At 53.6% G+C, this 13604-nt stretch overlaps 7 protein-coding genes across 7 annotated transcripts; 2 read left to right on the top strand and 5 right to left on the bottom strand.

The window, feature by feature from the left end:
- Positions 1–174: 174 nt before the first annotated feature.
- ASPACDRAFT_50350 (uncharacterized protein) lies at positions 175–1521 on the bottom strand (the record flags this gene model as incomplete). Its single annotated transcript, XM_020202337.1, has 3 exons — positions 175–196; positions 249–823; positions 949–1521. The coding sequence occupies 3 exons, from the start codon at positions 1519–1521 to the stop codon at positions 175–177; spliced, it is 1170 nt and encodes a 389-aa protein (XP_020059220.1).
- A 641-nt stretch (positions 1522–2162) lies between these two features.
- On the top strand, positions 2163–3515 carry ASPACDRAFT_24480 (putative zinc metallopeptidase; the record flags this gene model as incomplete). The annotated part of the gene is made up of 1 exon (XM_020199271.1): positions 2163–3515. One exon carries the CDS (start codon positions 2163–2165, stop codon positions 3513–3515), a length of 1353 nt encoding a protein of 450 aa, XP_020059219.1.
- A 291-nt stretch (positions 3516–3806) lies between these two features.
- On the bottom strand, positions 3807–5837 carry ASPACDRAFT_23821 (uncharacterized protein; the record flags this gene model as incomplete). The annotated part of the gene is made up of 2 exons (XM_020199227.1): positions 3807–4946; positions 5073–5837. The coding sequence occupies 2 exons, from the start codon at positions 5835–5837 to the stop codon at positions 3807–3809; spliced, it is 1905 nt and encodes a 634-aa protein (XP_020059218.1).
- A 283-nt stretch (positions 5838–6120) lies between these two features.
- Positions 6121–7963, bottom strand: ASPACDRAFT_75986 (CaiB/BaiF CoA transferase family protein). Its single transcript, XM_020204610.1, has 6 exons — positions 7771–7963; positions 7687–7718; positions 7500–7620; positions 6939–7443; positions 6579–6872; positions 6121–6515 (listed from the first exon to the last, which is right to left on the bottom strand). Exons 1-6 carry the CDS (start codon positions 7789–7791, stop codon positions 6304–6306), a joined length of 1185 nt encoding a protein of 394 aa, XP_020059217.1. The 5' UTR covers positions 7792–7963; the 3' UTR covers positions 6121–6303.
- Positions 7964–8222: 259 nt separating this feature from the next.
- Positions 8223–9355, top strand: ASPACDRAFT_75984 (riboflavin synthase). The gene is made up of 3 exons (XM_020204609.1): positions 8223–8283; positions 8344–8466; positions 8700–9355. Exons 1-3 carry the CDS (start codon positions 8253–8255, stop codon positions 9254–9256), a joined length of 711 nt encoding a protein of 236 aa, XP_020059216.1. The 5' UTR covers positions 8223–8252; the 3' UTR covers positions 9257–9355.
- A 22-nt stretch (positions 9356–9377) lies between these two features.
- On the bottom strand, positions 9378–11400 carry ASPACDRAFT_113337 (Brix domain-containing protein). The gene is made up of 2 exons (XM_020195712.1): positions 11110–11400; positions 9378–11012 (listed from the first exon to the last, which is right to left on the bottom strand). The coding sequence occupies exons 1-2, from the start codon at positions 11311–11313 to the stop codon at positions 9837–9839; spliced, it is 1380 nt and encodes a 459-aa protein (XP_020059215.1). The 5' UTR covers positions 11314–11400; the 3' UTR covers positions 9378–9836.
- Positions 11401–11871: 471 nt separating this feature from the next.
- ASPACDRAFT_75982 (proteasome regulatory particle base subunit RPT5) lies at positions 11872–13583 on the bottom strand. Its single transcript, XM_020204608.1, has 3 exons — positions 13164–13583; positions 12641–13056; positions 11872–12580 (listed from the first exon to the last, which is right to left on the bottom strand). The coding sequence occupies exons 1-3, from the start codon at positions 13481–13483 to the stop codon at positions 11922–11924; spliced, it is 1395 nt and encodes a 464-aa protein (XP_020059214.1). The 5' UTR covers positions 13484–13583; the 3' UTR covers positions 11872–11921.
- Positions 13584–13604: the final 21 nt, after the last annotated feature.

Genomic DNA, 13604 nt, shown 5'->3' with positions numbered 1-13604 from the left:
CCTTGGGTCCTTGCTCGCCTTGGGAGATTGTCTGGGCAGTCTTACGCTCTACGCTCTCGCCTGAGTGGAAGAATCTGTCTTGATTATATACATCGCGTGGCTGGTTCCACATCCTTGAAATATTCATCTATGGCTGTCCGATCCCCCCCGCCCCATCATTACATCAGTCTTTGTCTACGGAAAGCGGCTCGCGTTGCTGTGGTTGTTCAGTCAGTGGCGCAGTGGTGGCTGACGGTTCCGTCTGGGACGAGGAGGCTTGCGCGACGGCGCTGTCGATCCCGCTCATATACCGCGCCAGCCGTTGCAGGCCTGCCGGCATCATGGCATACCAGTTAACCAGCATCGCAAAGGTGGGCAGTCGGATCACAGCGCCTCTCCCGCTGTCGATCGCGGACACGATCTCCTGCGCGACGTGGATCGGCTCGAGAACGGGCGCAAAGAAGCTGTTGGGCGTCTGGACCGATTGGAAAAGCGGCGTGGAGATTTGCCCGGGCTCCACGAGGATCATCTTCACCTTGTCATCGTCACCGGACGCGCGGAGCTCTGCTTCCAGCGTGCGATGCACGGCGCTCAGCCCGGCTTTACTGGCCGAGTAGTCCGCCAGCCCCGCCGCGCACAGCTGGCCCAGAACCGAACTGACGGTGACGATGGTCCCGCCCGTGGCGGCGGACAGCATCCGCGGCAGGAAGACCTGGTAGGCATGGAAGGCCGCGAGCAAGTTGGTCCGGATGGTTTTCTGGAACGCTTCCGCGGGGATATCTCGGAGCGATTGACCGTTGATACGAGCGGCCGCACAATGAACCAGTACTGTCGGAGTTCCCAGCTAGAAATAAGAAAAAAAAAGAAGAATCATCATGTCAGCAAAACCAGTACCATCCTCGTAGAGCATGTGGCCCAACCTCACTCCCTTCCACACATTCAGTCGTAGGAAGAAAGAGAAAACCATACCTCCATCTCCACCCTCCGCACCGTCTCCTCCAACGCCACCCGATCCCCAACATCACACCGATAATACCCCACGGTATCATCCATCCCCTCCATCATCCCCTCCACCTCCTCCGCCCCCTTCACATCCAATACCGCCACACTCACCCCCCTCAACCCATAGATCCTCGCAATCAACAACCCCAACCCGCTCGCCCCGCCCGTGACCACAACCACTTCCTCACTCAGATCCACGCGCCGGGGCTCCCCGTACGCGAACCGGTCGTTCACGCTCTGCAGAACATATAGGGCGGAAAGGAATATCGCGTACCCCGTGGCGACGAGGAACGCCGGCGCGGTGTAGGGCGTGGCTTGGGCGCGGAGGCAGAGCACGAGGATCCAGGCGATGAAGGGGTGGAAGAGCGTACGCGAGAGGACGGCGAGGAGGAGGTCCAGAGTTATCGCTTGCGGACGAGTTTGGGTATTTTGGTCGGAGGAGGGGAGAGGGATCTTGGGGTTGGGGCTGGGGGTGGGGTTGGGGGTGGGGGTCGTTAGGATACGACGTAGTGGTTGGGGTTGTGGTTTGAGGTCGGACATTGTTGGGTTCGGTTTTTCTTTGAATCAGGTGGTTTGGGTGATGGGTTGCTGGGAAAGGATTTGGGAGGAAGTATTATTGTTAGCGCGGCTTCATGGTCAATTGCTGAGATGAGGTGGAAGCGCCGAGGGCTGGGGTTGGGATGCTTGATTGGTTGGTTTAGCTTTGTGGACAACTGGGGTCTAGGGAGTAGGGATATAGCACTACAGCTATATGAAGGTACAGTACCTTGATGTACAGCTGAGCAGGTTCTGTCCGCTGAGTGTGGCTGCGACGCGCGCAATTGTAGTTGTGAGGAAATGTAGCAAGCCCCGAAGAAGAAGGTAGGAGAACTGCTGCGCTGCAACTGCAATCGGGAAACGATAAGCTGGTGGGTGGGCTGGTGGGGCTGCTGCTCTTGGGTTGTGGATTGTTTGACAATCGCAAGTTAACGACGACATATTGTTCTCAGTCTGAGACCAGAATCTTATTCGCAAGACATTATCGAGATTTTATCAGGCAATTGACTTGTCTTAAAGTGTGAACGTGATATTCTATAAACGAGGTAGTCTACACAACCATCCTACGACTTGCCGCGACAGTCACTCAAGAATATACATTGTAACTATTTCGATCCTCGCCCCTCACCCACCCACCCTACACCATGCCACCACCAACTCTGAAACCGGTGCCAATAATCGAGAACGCCCGTTTGCCCGGATCAGACTCAACCTGGGACATCTCCATTGACAACGACCAAGGCATTATCAAAACGATCACTCCGCACAAAGGCGAGTCCTATACCGCAGCTTCCCGCGCACCTCTCGCCCTCCCCGCATTGACGCACCCGCACATCCACCTCGACAAGGCCTACATCCACAACGCGCCCGATTATGCGCATCTCCTCCCCTCCAGTGGCTCGTTTGCCGAAGCGCTATCCTTCACCACCCAAGCCAAGCGACAGTTCACCCAAACCGATCTGCTGAAGCGTGGAGAATGGCTCCTGGCGGGGGCTGTCACCGCGGGGGTCACGGCGATGCGCGCGTTCGTGGAGGTGGACCAGACGGTCGGGTTCACTTGTCTGGACGCCGGCGCCATTCTCAAGGAGATATGGAAGAAGGCTTGCACGGTCCAGCTAGTGAGCTTCGCACAAGATCCCATATTCTCGGGCGAGCATGGCGAGGAGAACCGACGGCTGATGGAAGAGGCAATCCGACGGCCGCAGGTGGATGTGATTGGTACAACACCGTATGTGGAATCGACTGTTGAAGCTGCGAAGCGGAACATCGAATGGGCCGTTGAACGCGGTCTGAAATACGGCAAACACGTGGACTTTCATCTGGATTACAACCTCGACCCGGCAACAGAGGCCCTAGTCTGGTTTGTCCTGCGGACACTCAGAGAAAAGGGCTGGTCAGCCCAGTCGACGCCCAAGCGGGTTATGCTAGGGCATTGTACGCGGCTCACCCTGTTTACCCATGATGAGTGGACGAGGCTTGCGAAAGAAATTAAGGACCATGATCTCCCTGTTAGTTTCGTTGGGCTGCCCACGAGTGATCTATACATGGCTTCTCCTCCGAGCCGAGGTAGTGCAGATCAACCGCGAGGGACTTTGCCTGTAGTGGACATGATTGACAAGCATAAGTTGGACGCTGTGATCGGAATCAACAATGTTGGCAACGCGTTCACGCCATGGGGCTCCGAGGACCCGCTGTCGTTGGCATGCTTGGGGGTGGGGATCTATCAAGCTGGAACCCAGGCGCATGCTGAACTTTTGTATGAATGTGTCTCAACACGCGCTCGTGCAGCAATCGGGCTGTCATCACATGACACCGGTCTTGAGTTGAAATGTGCCAGCTGTGCGGATATCCTGCTGTTCCACGAAGTCGATGAAACAGGCTGCGGGGCAATGAGGCCTCGGCATGGTATCGCAGGCATTGTTTGGGACCCCCCTGCGAAGATGAGCAGGCGTGTGATATCGAGTGGTCGGTTGAATGTTTCTTTGCCTTGCTTCTAATATCCCACATCATGTATCGCGTGGCCCGCTGGGGATCCTGCAGGAAGGACCTCGCCTCACTTGAGTAGAAAAACGAGGCATCTTCAGTGTAAGAGCGAAGAGTGAAGACAAGCACCAACGAAGTCTGATAATCATAAATCGGGCCGCATTGAGTGAAATGCACGCACTCTATTCCCAAAGTCTCGTTCCCATCGGAAGAGCAAATCTAGAATATCTATCAGAGAATATGGATCGTACACAGAAGGCGAAGGATGAAAGGCCTAATGATAGTGATACACATAGAAGTCATATTCACGAGCCCCATATTGGCACGTTCTGTTTCATTTGAGCGCGGATTCGAGCAGGCCCATGCAACGAATGGCTGAACGTTGAACAAGCAGGATCCTCGCTGAGGATATCCAAGTCATCCAGCCCAACAGGCAGCCGGAAGCCGTTGCCGGCGCGTGGATATAGACGATGCTCTTGAAACTGATACTCTGGCTCTTCATCAGAAGTCTCTTCGTATCTCCTTCGGTGAGATGAAGTAGTCGAAACATCCGGTGCAGATGCGGTTGGTGGTCTAGCTGATTCTTCCGCCGAGGTGGCTGCAGAGGCCCCCAGCCCATTTGTCTGCAAGACAGTTCCTTGAACGGAGGTAGAAGTACTCGTCACGGCTGACGAGCCAGGACGGACTGAGAAGTTTGATAACTGGTGGTCCTTCAGATTAGCGGGGAACATTGGCAGGTTCCGATTACCTTCCGATATGTTCATAAGAAGCTCAACAAGTGTTGCATGCGACAAGCCCGATAGAAACCCTCGGCGTTCTTCGACCGAGAAGCCCCCCGCGCTTACTTCAGCTCGAGGGACTATCAAGGAAGAAGTCGGAATAGGGGTTGGCTGTGTTTTCGCAAGGAACGGATTGCTCCTGACAACTGTTGGCTGAACAATGGTAATCGGCACAGGCTTGCATTCCCCACAGAACCATTCTTTCTCTTGGACAGTGACAACCTCTACGCTGATAGGAGGATCGTGGCATAATTGGTGCCAGGCCCCATTGCATTCATCGCAGAATACAATCGCGTTGCTCAGAGGGCTATGGCCCCTCTGGCATCGGGTACAAGTGATGTTACCATCCTTCGCTTTGCGTTGAACGCGCTTACGTTTCCGAGTTGTGGCCGCCGTGGAACCACGCGTGTTGTCCGACGTCTCCAGTGAGTTGCTTGTCTCTTTGGCAGCAGCCGGTAACGAAGGCGGAGGCACATACAAGGAGGGTCGGTTGACCTGTCGGCCAGACTTTGTCTGAGTTGCTGTCGGGGCAACATCAGATTCGTCGCTGCTGGAATCACCGGCCCGGATGACGCTCTCTTCGTCACTGTCCTTGTTGCGGCGGCGCTTCTTGTTCTTGGCCCCATTCGTGATACTCTTCCTATTACGGGAGCCTCCTGTCGTGGGCTTTTTAGACTTAGAGATTGAGCTTGCTGTAGACAAAGGTTTGGCAGTCGAGACGGTAGTCTGAGGCTGTAAAGGTGGTAAAGATGCCACCGCCGGTGGTGCTGGTGGTGGCGGCGGCGCTAATACAGGGCCATTGGATGATGCTTCAGGTATTCCATCTGTTGGTGCAGTTGGAGGCACTGGTGATGGTCTCGGTGCAATATTGTTCAGGCCCCCAGGAAGATCCACAGGGGTTTTCCGGGTAGCAGTACTTGGGGAAGCGGCAGGTAGAGGCACCGGTGATGGTTTCGGTGCAATATTGTTCAGGCCCCTAGGAAGATCCACAGGGGATCTCCGGGTAGCAATACCTGGGGAAGCCGCAGGTGGAGGCACTGGTGATTGTTTAGATGCAATATTGATCGGGACCCCAGCAAGATCCACAGGAGATCTGCGGGTAACAGTACTCGAGGAAGCCGCAGGTGGCACCCCATTGTTCGCATACGTGAATGGTGCCGTAGGCAATTCGATGATAGTCGAAGAGGCCCTCATAGTGCCTGTCCGAGAACCGTTCAAGTTGTTTCCAACAAATCGATTTCCAGTTGGAGGGTTCCAACTGATGGATTTGTTATCATATCTCTGCTGTGCGCCCTTTAGACTTCCATTGACTCGTGCGAGTAACTCGGTTGTGGCCGCTGAAAGACGCGGTATCTCCACCCTTCTCGACGGCGTACTCGAGGATCGGGTCGTATTCGACGAGGACAATGCTGAGGATGAATCAGCGATGGGCTGGAGTGAGGGCGCTGATGAATGCGAACCCGAAGTAGTGGTTGTGGTAGTGCGCAGAAATGCGTGGGTGGGTGGCGCTGTCTCTATAGACGCCAGGGAGGCAGAAACCCCATTTGGCTGTGACATATCCCCCCGGATCTGCCCTGTTCAGCACACTCACGCTGCAACGGCAAGGTGCTCTTTGATGAGCCCGAGATATGTATCAATGCTGCCACGGGTGAAACAGGAAAAGACCATCATGAACGGATCCAGATTTATACACTGTCACGTGATCGCGAGGAATTCATCCCCGCGCCCTTGGAAGGCACCGACTGAGTGCATTCGTTGCAACCCATTACTTGTGATGCAATTCCTGCAATATCTCCAGCCACCAGGTCGTTTTGACGGCATTAGCATCTGACTGTGTTTTGCATCTCTGAGGCTTTGCGAAACTACATCTCAATGCGGCTCAGCCGACAGCTGCGCGAAAACTAACCATGTATTCTAGAGGCGAACCCTCCTTACGGACCACACACACTTACTCCTCCTCCCTTATCACCTTAGGGTAATTCACCACTAGCCCAACGAGGGTTTGTCTTAATTCAAAACACGCCTATGCCACTACACCTGCCTGTTTCAACTGAGCTATTTCCTCCTTATCATACTCGAGTACTTCGGCCAGAATCTCGTCAGTGTGCTGCCCTAGAGTCGGAGGCGGCGTCCGAACACCAGGGGTTGCATGAGAATATTTGATCGGTGTGTTCACCAGCTTGATAGGTCCGCAGGCTGGATGATCAACTTCAGTGACCATACCCCGTGCTTGGACTATATCCCAGAGTCAGAGTCGTCATATAAGGCGAACAAGCCTTTGGGAGAAAATGGTCTCACCGTGAGCATGATTTAGTGTTCCTTGGATGTCGTTGACAGCGGCATACGGCATCCCGCTCCCTTCCAATATCTCTAGCCATTCCTGCGTCGTCTTTTGTCTCACTCTTTGCTGAATCAACCCATCAATCTCCTCTCGGTGTTTCACTCGGTCGCTATTGGTAACAAACCGGGGATCGGTCTTCCACTCCGGATAGCCTAGCCGATCGCATAACACGCCGAACAATCTGTCGTTCCCGCCGCCAAAGAGGATATCGCCGTCACGCGTTTTGTAACTTCGGTAGGGCACAATGGATGCTTTGCAATGCGGGGATCAGTAAGACTGCACAATCCAGGTAGCACTACTTCGCTGCGAACACTTACGGTGTGCCGTCCCCCACCGGCCAGAGTCCTTCTTCCCACTGATCAGCGCCGAGCTTGCAATGTTCGCCAAAGTCGCGACCTGACAATCGCTCAAGCATGCATCGATATGCTGCCCCTTCCCCGTCCGCCCGCGAGCAATCAATGCCGCCATGATGGCATTAGACGTGTAAAGACCAGTGGTTAAATCCGTCACAGCTACACCGACCTTGACCGGCTCCCCCTCCCTACTACCAGTGATGTGCATCAGGCCCATCTCGGCCTCGACCATGACATCGTAACCGGCGCGGTTGCTGTATGGCCCAGTCTGGCCGTAGCCTGTGATACTAGCGTAGATGAGTCGGGGGTTGATGGCTTTCAAGGTCTCGTAATCCATGTTGTACTTCTTAAGGCTGCCAGGAAGATAGTTCTCCACCAACACGTCGCATTCTTTGGCAAGACGATGTAGAATCTTCACTCCGGATTTATGAGCAAAGGATAAGCCGATGGATTTCTTGTTGCGGTTCACCTGAGCCAGATGTTAATTGCTTGACATCCAGGCATTTCTTCTGATTGGTGACTTACTCCCAAGTAGTAAGCGCTCTCTCCGGGCCCTTCTGACCCGTCAGTGTACTTGGCGTATGGTGGTCCCCAAGCACGAGTGTCATCGCCGCGTGTTGGGTGTTCTACCTTAATGACGTCTGCTCTGTAAAAGACCAGATATGGTCAGTATTGAATGTGGCGTGAAGCACTGAAAGCAGCGGCAGCATACCCCAGGTCTCCCAGGATTTGTGTACAGTATGGCTGCATGAGACGTCAACAGAGGCTAGTGGAAGGTCAATTGCATGATACTCACACCAGCGAGAACCCTCGTCATATCTAGAACCCTGATACCTTTCAAAGGCAGGGTATCATCTGAAAGTGCAGTAGAGTAAGTGCGCCATGATCGGTTGCTCCTTGATAGATAGAGGTATGTATGGTTGAGCTGCCGGCGCGCAATGAAGGCCCGCGGCATCTTCGAGGAGATTATCAAATTCATTCTCAATGGCTGATTCTCAATGGCTGAGGAAGGAGATAACAATTTGAAAAGCAAAATGAATGTCGTCAAAGATCTTGGATAAATAAAAAGGCGAACAGAAGCAAGGAACTGAACAAGTACTGAGTACAGTACAACCTACAACTAACTCATCGGCCGCCATGACCGAGCGGCGGCGCGGGATCGGCCCCAAAGCCGAGGTCAACCCGCTTTCCCGCTTCGCGACTTTCTCTCTGTGATCTTCAATTCCGCTCGATCCGCCCGCCGGCTTTGGTTTGTCTACTTCCTGCCATTCTGTCACCATGTTCACGGGTCTTGTTGAGAAGATTGGAAGTCAGTTTCTGTCTACTCTTTGCCCGTTCTATAACTGACTATGGTGCCCTTGCTTTTTAGCGGTCTCGTCCCTCGAGCCCCTCGATACCTCGTCAAGCGGGGGCGGGGGAACCTCGCTGACCATTACCGACTGTGAGGAGATCCTCGTCGATGCGCATCTCGGCGATAGCATAGCTGTCAATGGTACATAACAACCTCCATGCCTCCTTCACAACCATCATCACTGAACCTTTTCATTTGCGAATCCCTCTTCGCTCCGCGGTCCCCTCATCTCTCCGTCAAACACATCCCCCACTGTCCTAGCTGGTCGGAACCCCCTTTCCCCCGCCGCGGGGCATTGAACACATCAACACAAAGAAAAAACTGCACAGAACAAAGCTAGACTCACACAAAACTTCCCTTCTCCAAAAAAACAGGAACATGCCTCACGGTGACCGCATTCGATAAGACGTGGTTCAAGGTGGGCGTCGCGCCGGAGACCCTGCGCCGCACGAACCTGGGCGCCTTGGAGACGGGGTCGAAAGTGAACCTGGAGCGCGCGGTGCTGGGCGAGACGCGGATGGGCGGGCACTTCGTGCAGGGCCACGTCGACACGATCGCGCAGATCCTCTCGGTCACGCCGGACAGCAACGCGCTCGTGTTCCGCTTCCAGCCGCGCGACCAGGGGGTCATGCGCTACATCGTCGAGAAGGGCTACGTCACGCTGGACGGCGCCAGCCTGACGGTCACCAAGGTCGTGGATGGCGCCGAGGGCTACTTCGAGGTCATGCTCATCGCGTACACCCAGGAGAAGATCGTCACGGCGGCCAAGAAGCCCGGCGACTTCGTCAACGTCGAGATCGATATCGTCGGCAAGTACGTGGAGAAGAGCGTGCAGGCGTACTTTGCTGGGTCGGCTGCGTCGGCGGGCGGCGATTTCAGCATGCTGGAGAAGATGGTGTCGAGGATTGTGGATGAGAAGTTAAAGCGGTAGATTTACTTTCGATGATATGAAAGCAGAAAAGAAAAAGAAAAGTTCCTGTGGAATCGATGATGGGTTATGAGCTTTACGTAGTTTTTGATGATGCTAAGGAAAATGATAATGCTTTTTTTTACTTCGTCCAGGGCTCTTGCTGCTGCATGTGCAACCAGAAATCGTGGGTATAATTTTGAAACTCCTAACGAACCATAGGGTACATAACTTTTTCCTTCCCATCGAACAAATAATGAATAGTAATACTGGCGTCCGATGTACGGACGAATTGAGTTCCTTTCCATTGATCTTTCCATATCTCCATCATACCGACCATACATATCGAACTCTGCTGTGTAAGACACCTCATGTGCACCACACTAGGGGCATGGCCATGAGCATTTGACATGATGCAATGCGCTGGAATTGATTGCATGGGATCATTGGCACGTCGCAGACGTGTTGGAAGCTATCCAGCATGGTGAAGGTAGAAATGTGAAAGGGACTGGCAATCCTGGGAAGCGTCGTGTGGCAGCCAATATTCGTGATGGCTGACGACTCAGGAACATCGCATGTATGGAGTCGGTCTGGCGAAGGACATTTACTCATCCATAGACTCGTCACCATCCTCCTCTTCTCCCTCCTCTTCCTCCTCTTCCTCGTCATCCTCATCCTGCACCACATTCTCGTCATCCTCATCGAAGTCGTCGCTGAGCCAGTCTTCGTCGCTCATATCAACGTCCTCGTCATCATCGTCTTCAACATCCTTGCCATTGGCCTTGGCTTTAGCCTTCTCGGCCTTCTTCTTCTCAATGTTCTCCCGCTGTTGCTTCTTTCTCTCCTCCTTCTCCTTCTTCTTCTTATCCCAGCTCTTGTCCAGCTTGTTGACTTCGTCCTCAGACTTCGAAATGAAATCGTGCCACATGACTCTGCCCTCACACAGACCCTCCTCAACCTTCTGCAGCCGGAGCTTCATGCGCGGACCCAATTCAACCAGCTTGACCGCCCGCTTCTCGACCCCGGGACCGTTGCTCAACTTCTTCTGTGCCTTCTCCTTGTCGCCAGCCTTCATCCGCTGCAGTTCACGTTTCGTGAGAACCTTCCGGGTGGTGCTCTCTGCGATCTCCACCTCCGCATCCGTGTCCATTTCAGTTTCACTAGCAGAGGTGTAGCCCGCCGCCGAGGGATCGAGCAGGTAGTCCGCGGCATCCTCGAGCTTTCCGAGATTCGGCACGGCGGTCTTCTTCTTCTCCTTGTTCCGAATTTCCTTGGGATCGAGACGACGGATGCGCTTCGAGATGCCGGTCTTCTTCGTCGTAATGGCATAGTGTCTGAGGTTGAGAACATAGGAGTCCTGTTCTTCGCCTTCGGGAGCGAGCTCACGGTTCAGGAGCATGACACGACGGATGGAGGTGAGGGGGGTGGCTTGCGGGTTGATCGGAGGGAAGAGCGATTGGAAAATGGTCGTGGTCAGGCTCTCGAGGCGCTTCGGTACTTTGGAGTTCTCGTCGGCGCCGGGGGAGTTGAAGTTGTTCATCACGAGCAGCGGAGGCGTCTTGTGGTCCTGGCCACCGCCGCGCGGGCGCTTCAACGACTTCTCGACGTCTCTGCACAGAGAGTAGTTCTCCACCTTGAAATGCAGGGTCGGCCCTCGGGGGGTGAGCGCCAACCGCAGATTCGTGTTGCCCGTGGCGGATTTGGAGAAAAGAAGAAGATGGGTCACGCCCAGAGGGCCGGTCATTGTTGTGAAATCCCGGAGTCTGTTCGATTTGCGTTCCTGGTGACAATTAGCAAAAAAGAAAAACAAAAAAAAGTCGATCTTGTACAATGTCTGCTGGCATCGTCTGCGAAAAGTCGACCGGTTGTTAACGTACCTTCAAGCGCACAGCCGTATCGGGCTCAAGCATTGTCCGCACATCTTTGACCAGCTGACTGACGCTGGAACCGACCTGTGTAGCGCCAACTCGAATGACCATCGACTTGGGAGTTTTGCTCATAGACGAGGCGCCACCTTTGGCAGCAGCCGTGGCATTTGTCGCGCGAACATGGGTGCGCTTCTTGGTGCGTGCCTTCGCCATGGTGAAAAATGATGTGAAATGAGAATTACGGGGAAAATAATCACTAAGGATGGATCTTAATCCCCGGATGCCTGGATCAAAAGTAGGACTTTTTTCTTGACCCGCAGAAAAACTAAAGGCGGAGCAAAGCCGCGGAGGAGCCCGGATCAATGATTTTGCGGCGCCCAGTATCACCGAGCTTGCCTTAGTCCAGAACGTATATGAGTCTATGTATTTAGGTGAACAACCCATTGAACGAAATATCCTCGATTTCGGTTCGCAGCCCGGTCCAACTTGGCCTTTTAATACCTCCTGGTGGTATCACCGAGACACAGGGGTGGATAGTGGTGTGAAGGACCTCGACAAAAAAGAACAACGAGGATGAGAACATGCTTCATTGAGGAACACCCTCTTTAGTTGAGATAGATAAAATTAGAGCATCATTGACTATTATGAATTAAATAAAGGCGTGTGGTGATGACCCTGCTTGGCAATGGCAATTCAATGCTTCGTACGATTAGCGCCCTGCTTGATGAACAGGAGGCCATCACGTGGTAATTACTGGGGCAGATTACAAGAGGTAGAGAAACATCGTGGAATTTATCGTGACGCAAAAAGATAAGATATTCTTAAACATAGATGCCCATGTTGGTGTCCTTCTTCTTCGCCTGTACTTCCGAGATGGCATCGACGTAGTTCTCGTGTCCCACCTTACTCATGCCCTTACGAAGAGCAATCATACCAGCTTCCACACATACAGCCTTCAACTGCGCACCTCCGAATTCATCGGTACTGCGAGCCAGTTCCGCCCAGTTGACCCCATCATCCACGGCCATTTTGCGGGAATGGATCTGTAGAATGTTGGCGCGAGCTTCCTCGTTGGGCAGGGGGAACTCGATCTTGCGGTCCAGACGACCGGAACGGAGCAAGGCCGGATCCAGCACATCAATGCGGTTCGTGGCCGCGAGGACCTTGATACGATCATCGGAGGCAAAACCGTCGAGCTGGTTGAGAAGCTCCAACATGGTTCGTTGCACTTCACGGTCGCCGGACTTCTCGGAGTCGAAACGCTTGGTACCGACGGCATCCAGCTCGTCAATGAAAATGATCGAAGGGGCCTTTTCCTTAGCAAGGGCAAAGCAGTCGCGAACAAGCTTAGCACCATCACCGATGAACATCTGTACCAGCTGAGGACCGGCAAGCTTCAAGAATGTGGCATTCGTCTCGGCGGCGCAGGCTCGGGCAAGAAGGGTTTTACCGGTACCGGGGGGTCCGTACATCAAAGCACCTGGAACCAAGTTAGTACGGCATAACTTCCAGCCCTCCAGATTTCACACGAATCACATACCCTTCGGTGCCTTGATGCCAAGCTTCTTGAACCGATCGGCTTCCTTCATCGGCCAAACGATAGCCTCGACAATCTCCTCGATCTGCTTGTCCAAACCACCAATGTCCGTGTACTTCTCCGTCGGCTTCTCGTCAACCTCCATGGCCTTAACCCGGTTGTCATACTCGGCTGGTAGTGTATCCAAGACAAGGTATGAGTCTTTGTTAACACCGATGAGATCGCCGGGCTTGAGCTTCTCGTGATCCACAAGGCCGATCAACGGCAGATAGATGGTTTGCCGGGTAGAGGTCTTAATGACAGCGGACTTGCCGACACGGGTAGCATCGAGATCAATATTAGCTCCTTCCTCGGCGGCTTCAGCTTCGACATCAAGATCTAAGAGCTCAACAACGTTTCCGACAAGGTAGGGTAGTTGCCTGAGAGATGAAATGTGGTCAGCAAGAAGGCCTGGGTAGGGAACCGCCATCGCCACGAGTCGGCGCACACAGTAGGCGAACCCATAGCGACGTAGAGTGCAACATACCGGTTGTTCTCGATCTTCTCTTGGTTGTCTTTGACCTTCTCCCTCATCGTGTTCTGTTCGTGTGTCAACCGCTGGTATTCGCTCTTCATTATACGCAGTTCGTTCTCCAGCATTCGCCGCCTCTTGACGATATCCGCTGTGCTGGAAGAGAGAATCTCCTCATCGAGAAGTTCATCCTCCTCCTCTTTCTTCTTGGCATCAGCATCGTTCATATCAGCATCTCCGTCGCCTTCGGGCTTTCGGTCGTTGCCATCGCCCTGGTCCTTCTTCTTCTCTCTCTCTTCACGCTCGAGGTCGTCAAGGTCTTCCAAGGTAGACATGGTGGCAGGATTAGATGGGAATTACAATGACAGAATAAATTATGTTTAGGCCAACTCGGGAGGTATATGGGAAGTAAGAGGGCAAAGGGAGAGTGAGAATGGGAGAGATGGGGAACTGAGA

The sequence above is a fragment of the Aspergillus aculeatus genome (assembly GCF_001890905.1).
Source record: "Aspergillus aculeatus ATCC 16872 unplaced genomic scaffold ASPACscaffold_3, whole genome shotgun sequence".
Classification (NCBI taxonomy): Eukaryota; Fungi; Ascomycota; class Eurotiomycetes; order Eurotiales; family Aspergillaceae; genus Aspergillus; species Aspergillus aculeatus.
The sequence above is the reverse complement of the archived record's forward strand: the minus strand, read 5'-3'. Positions and strand labels throughout refer to the sequence as shown.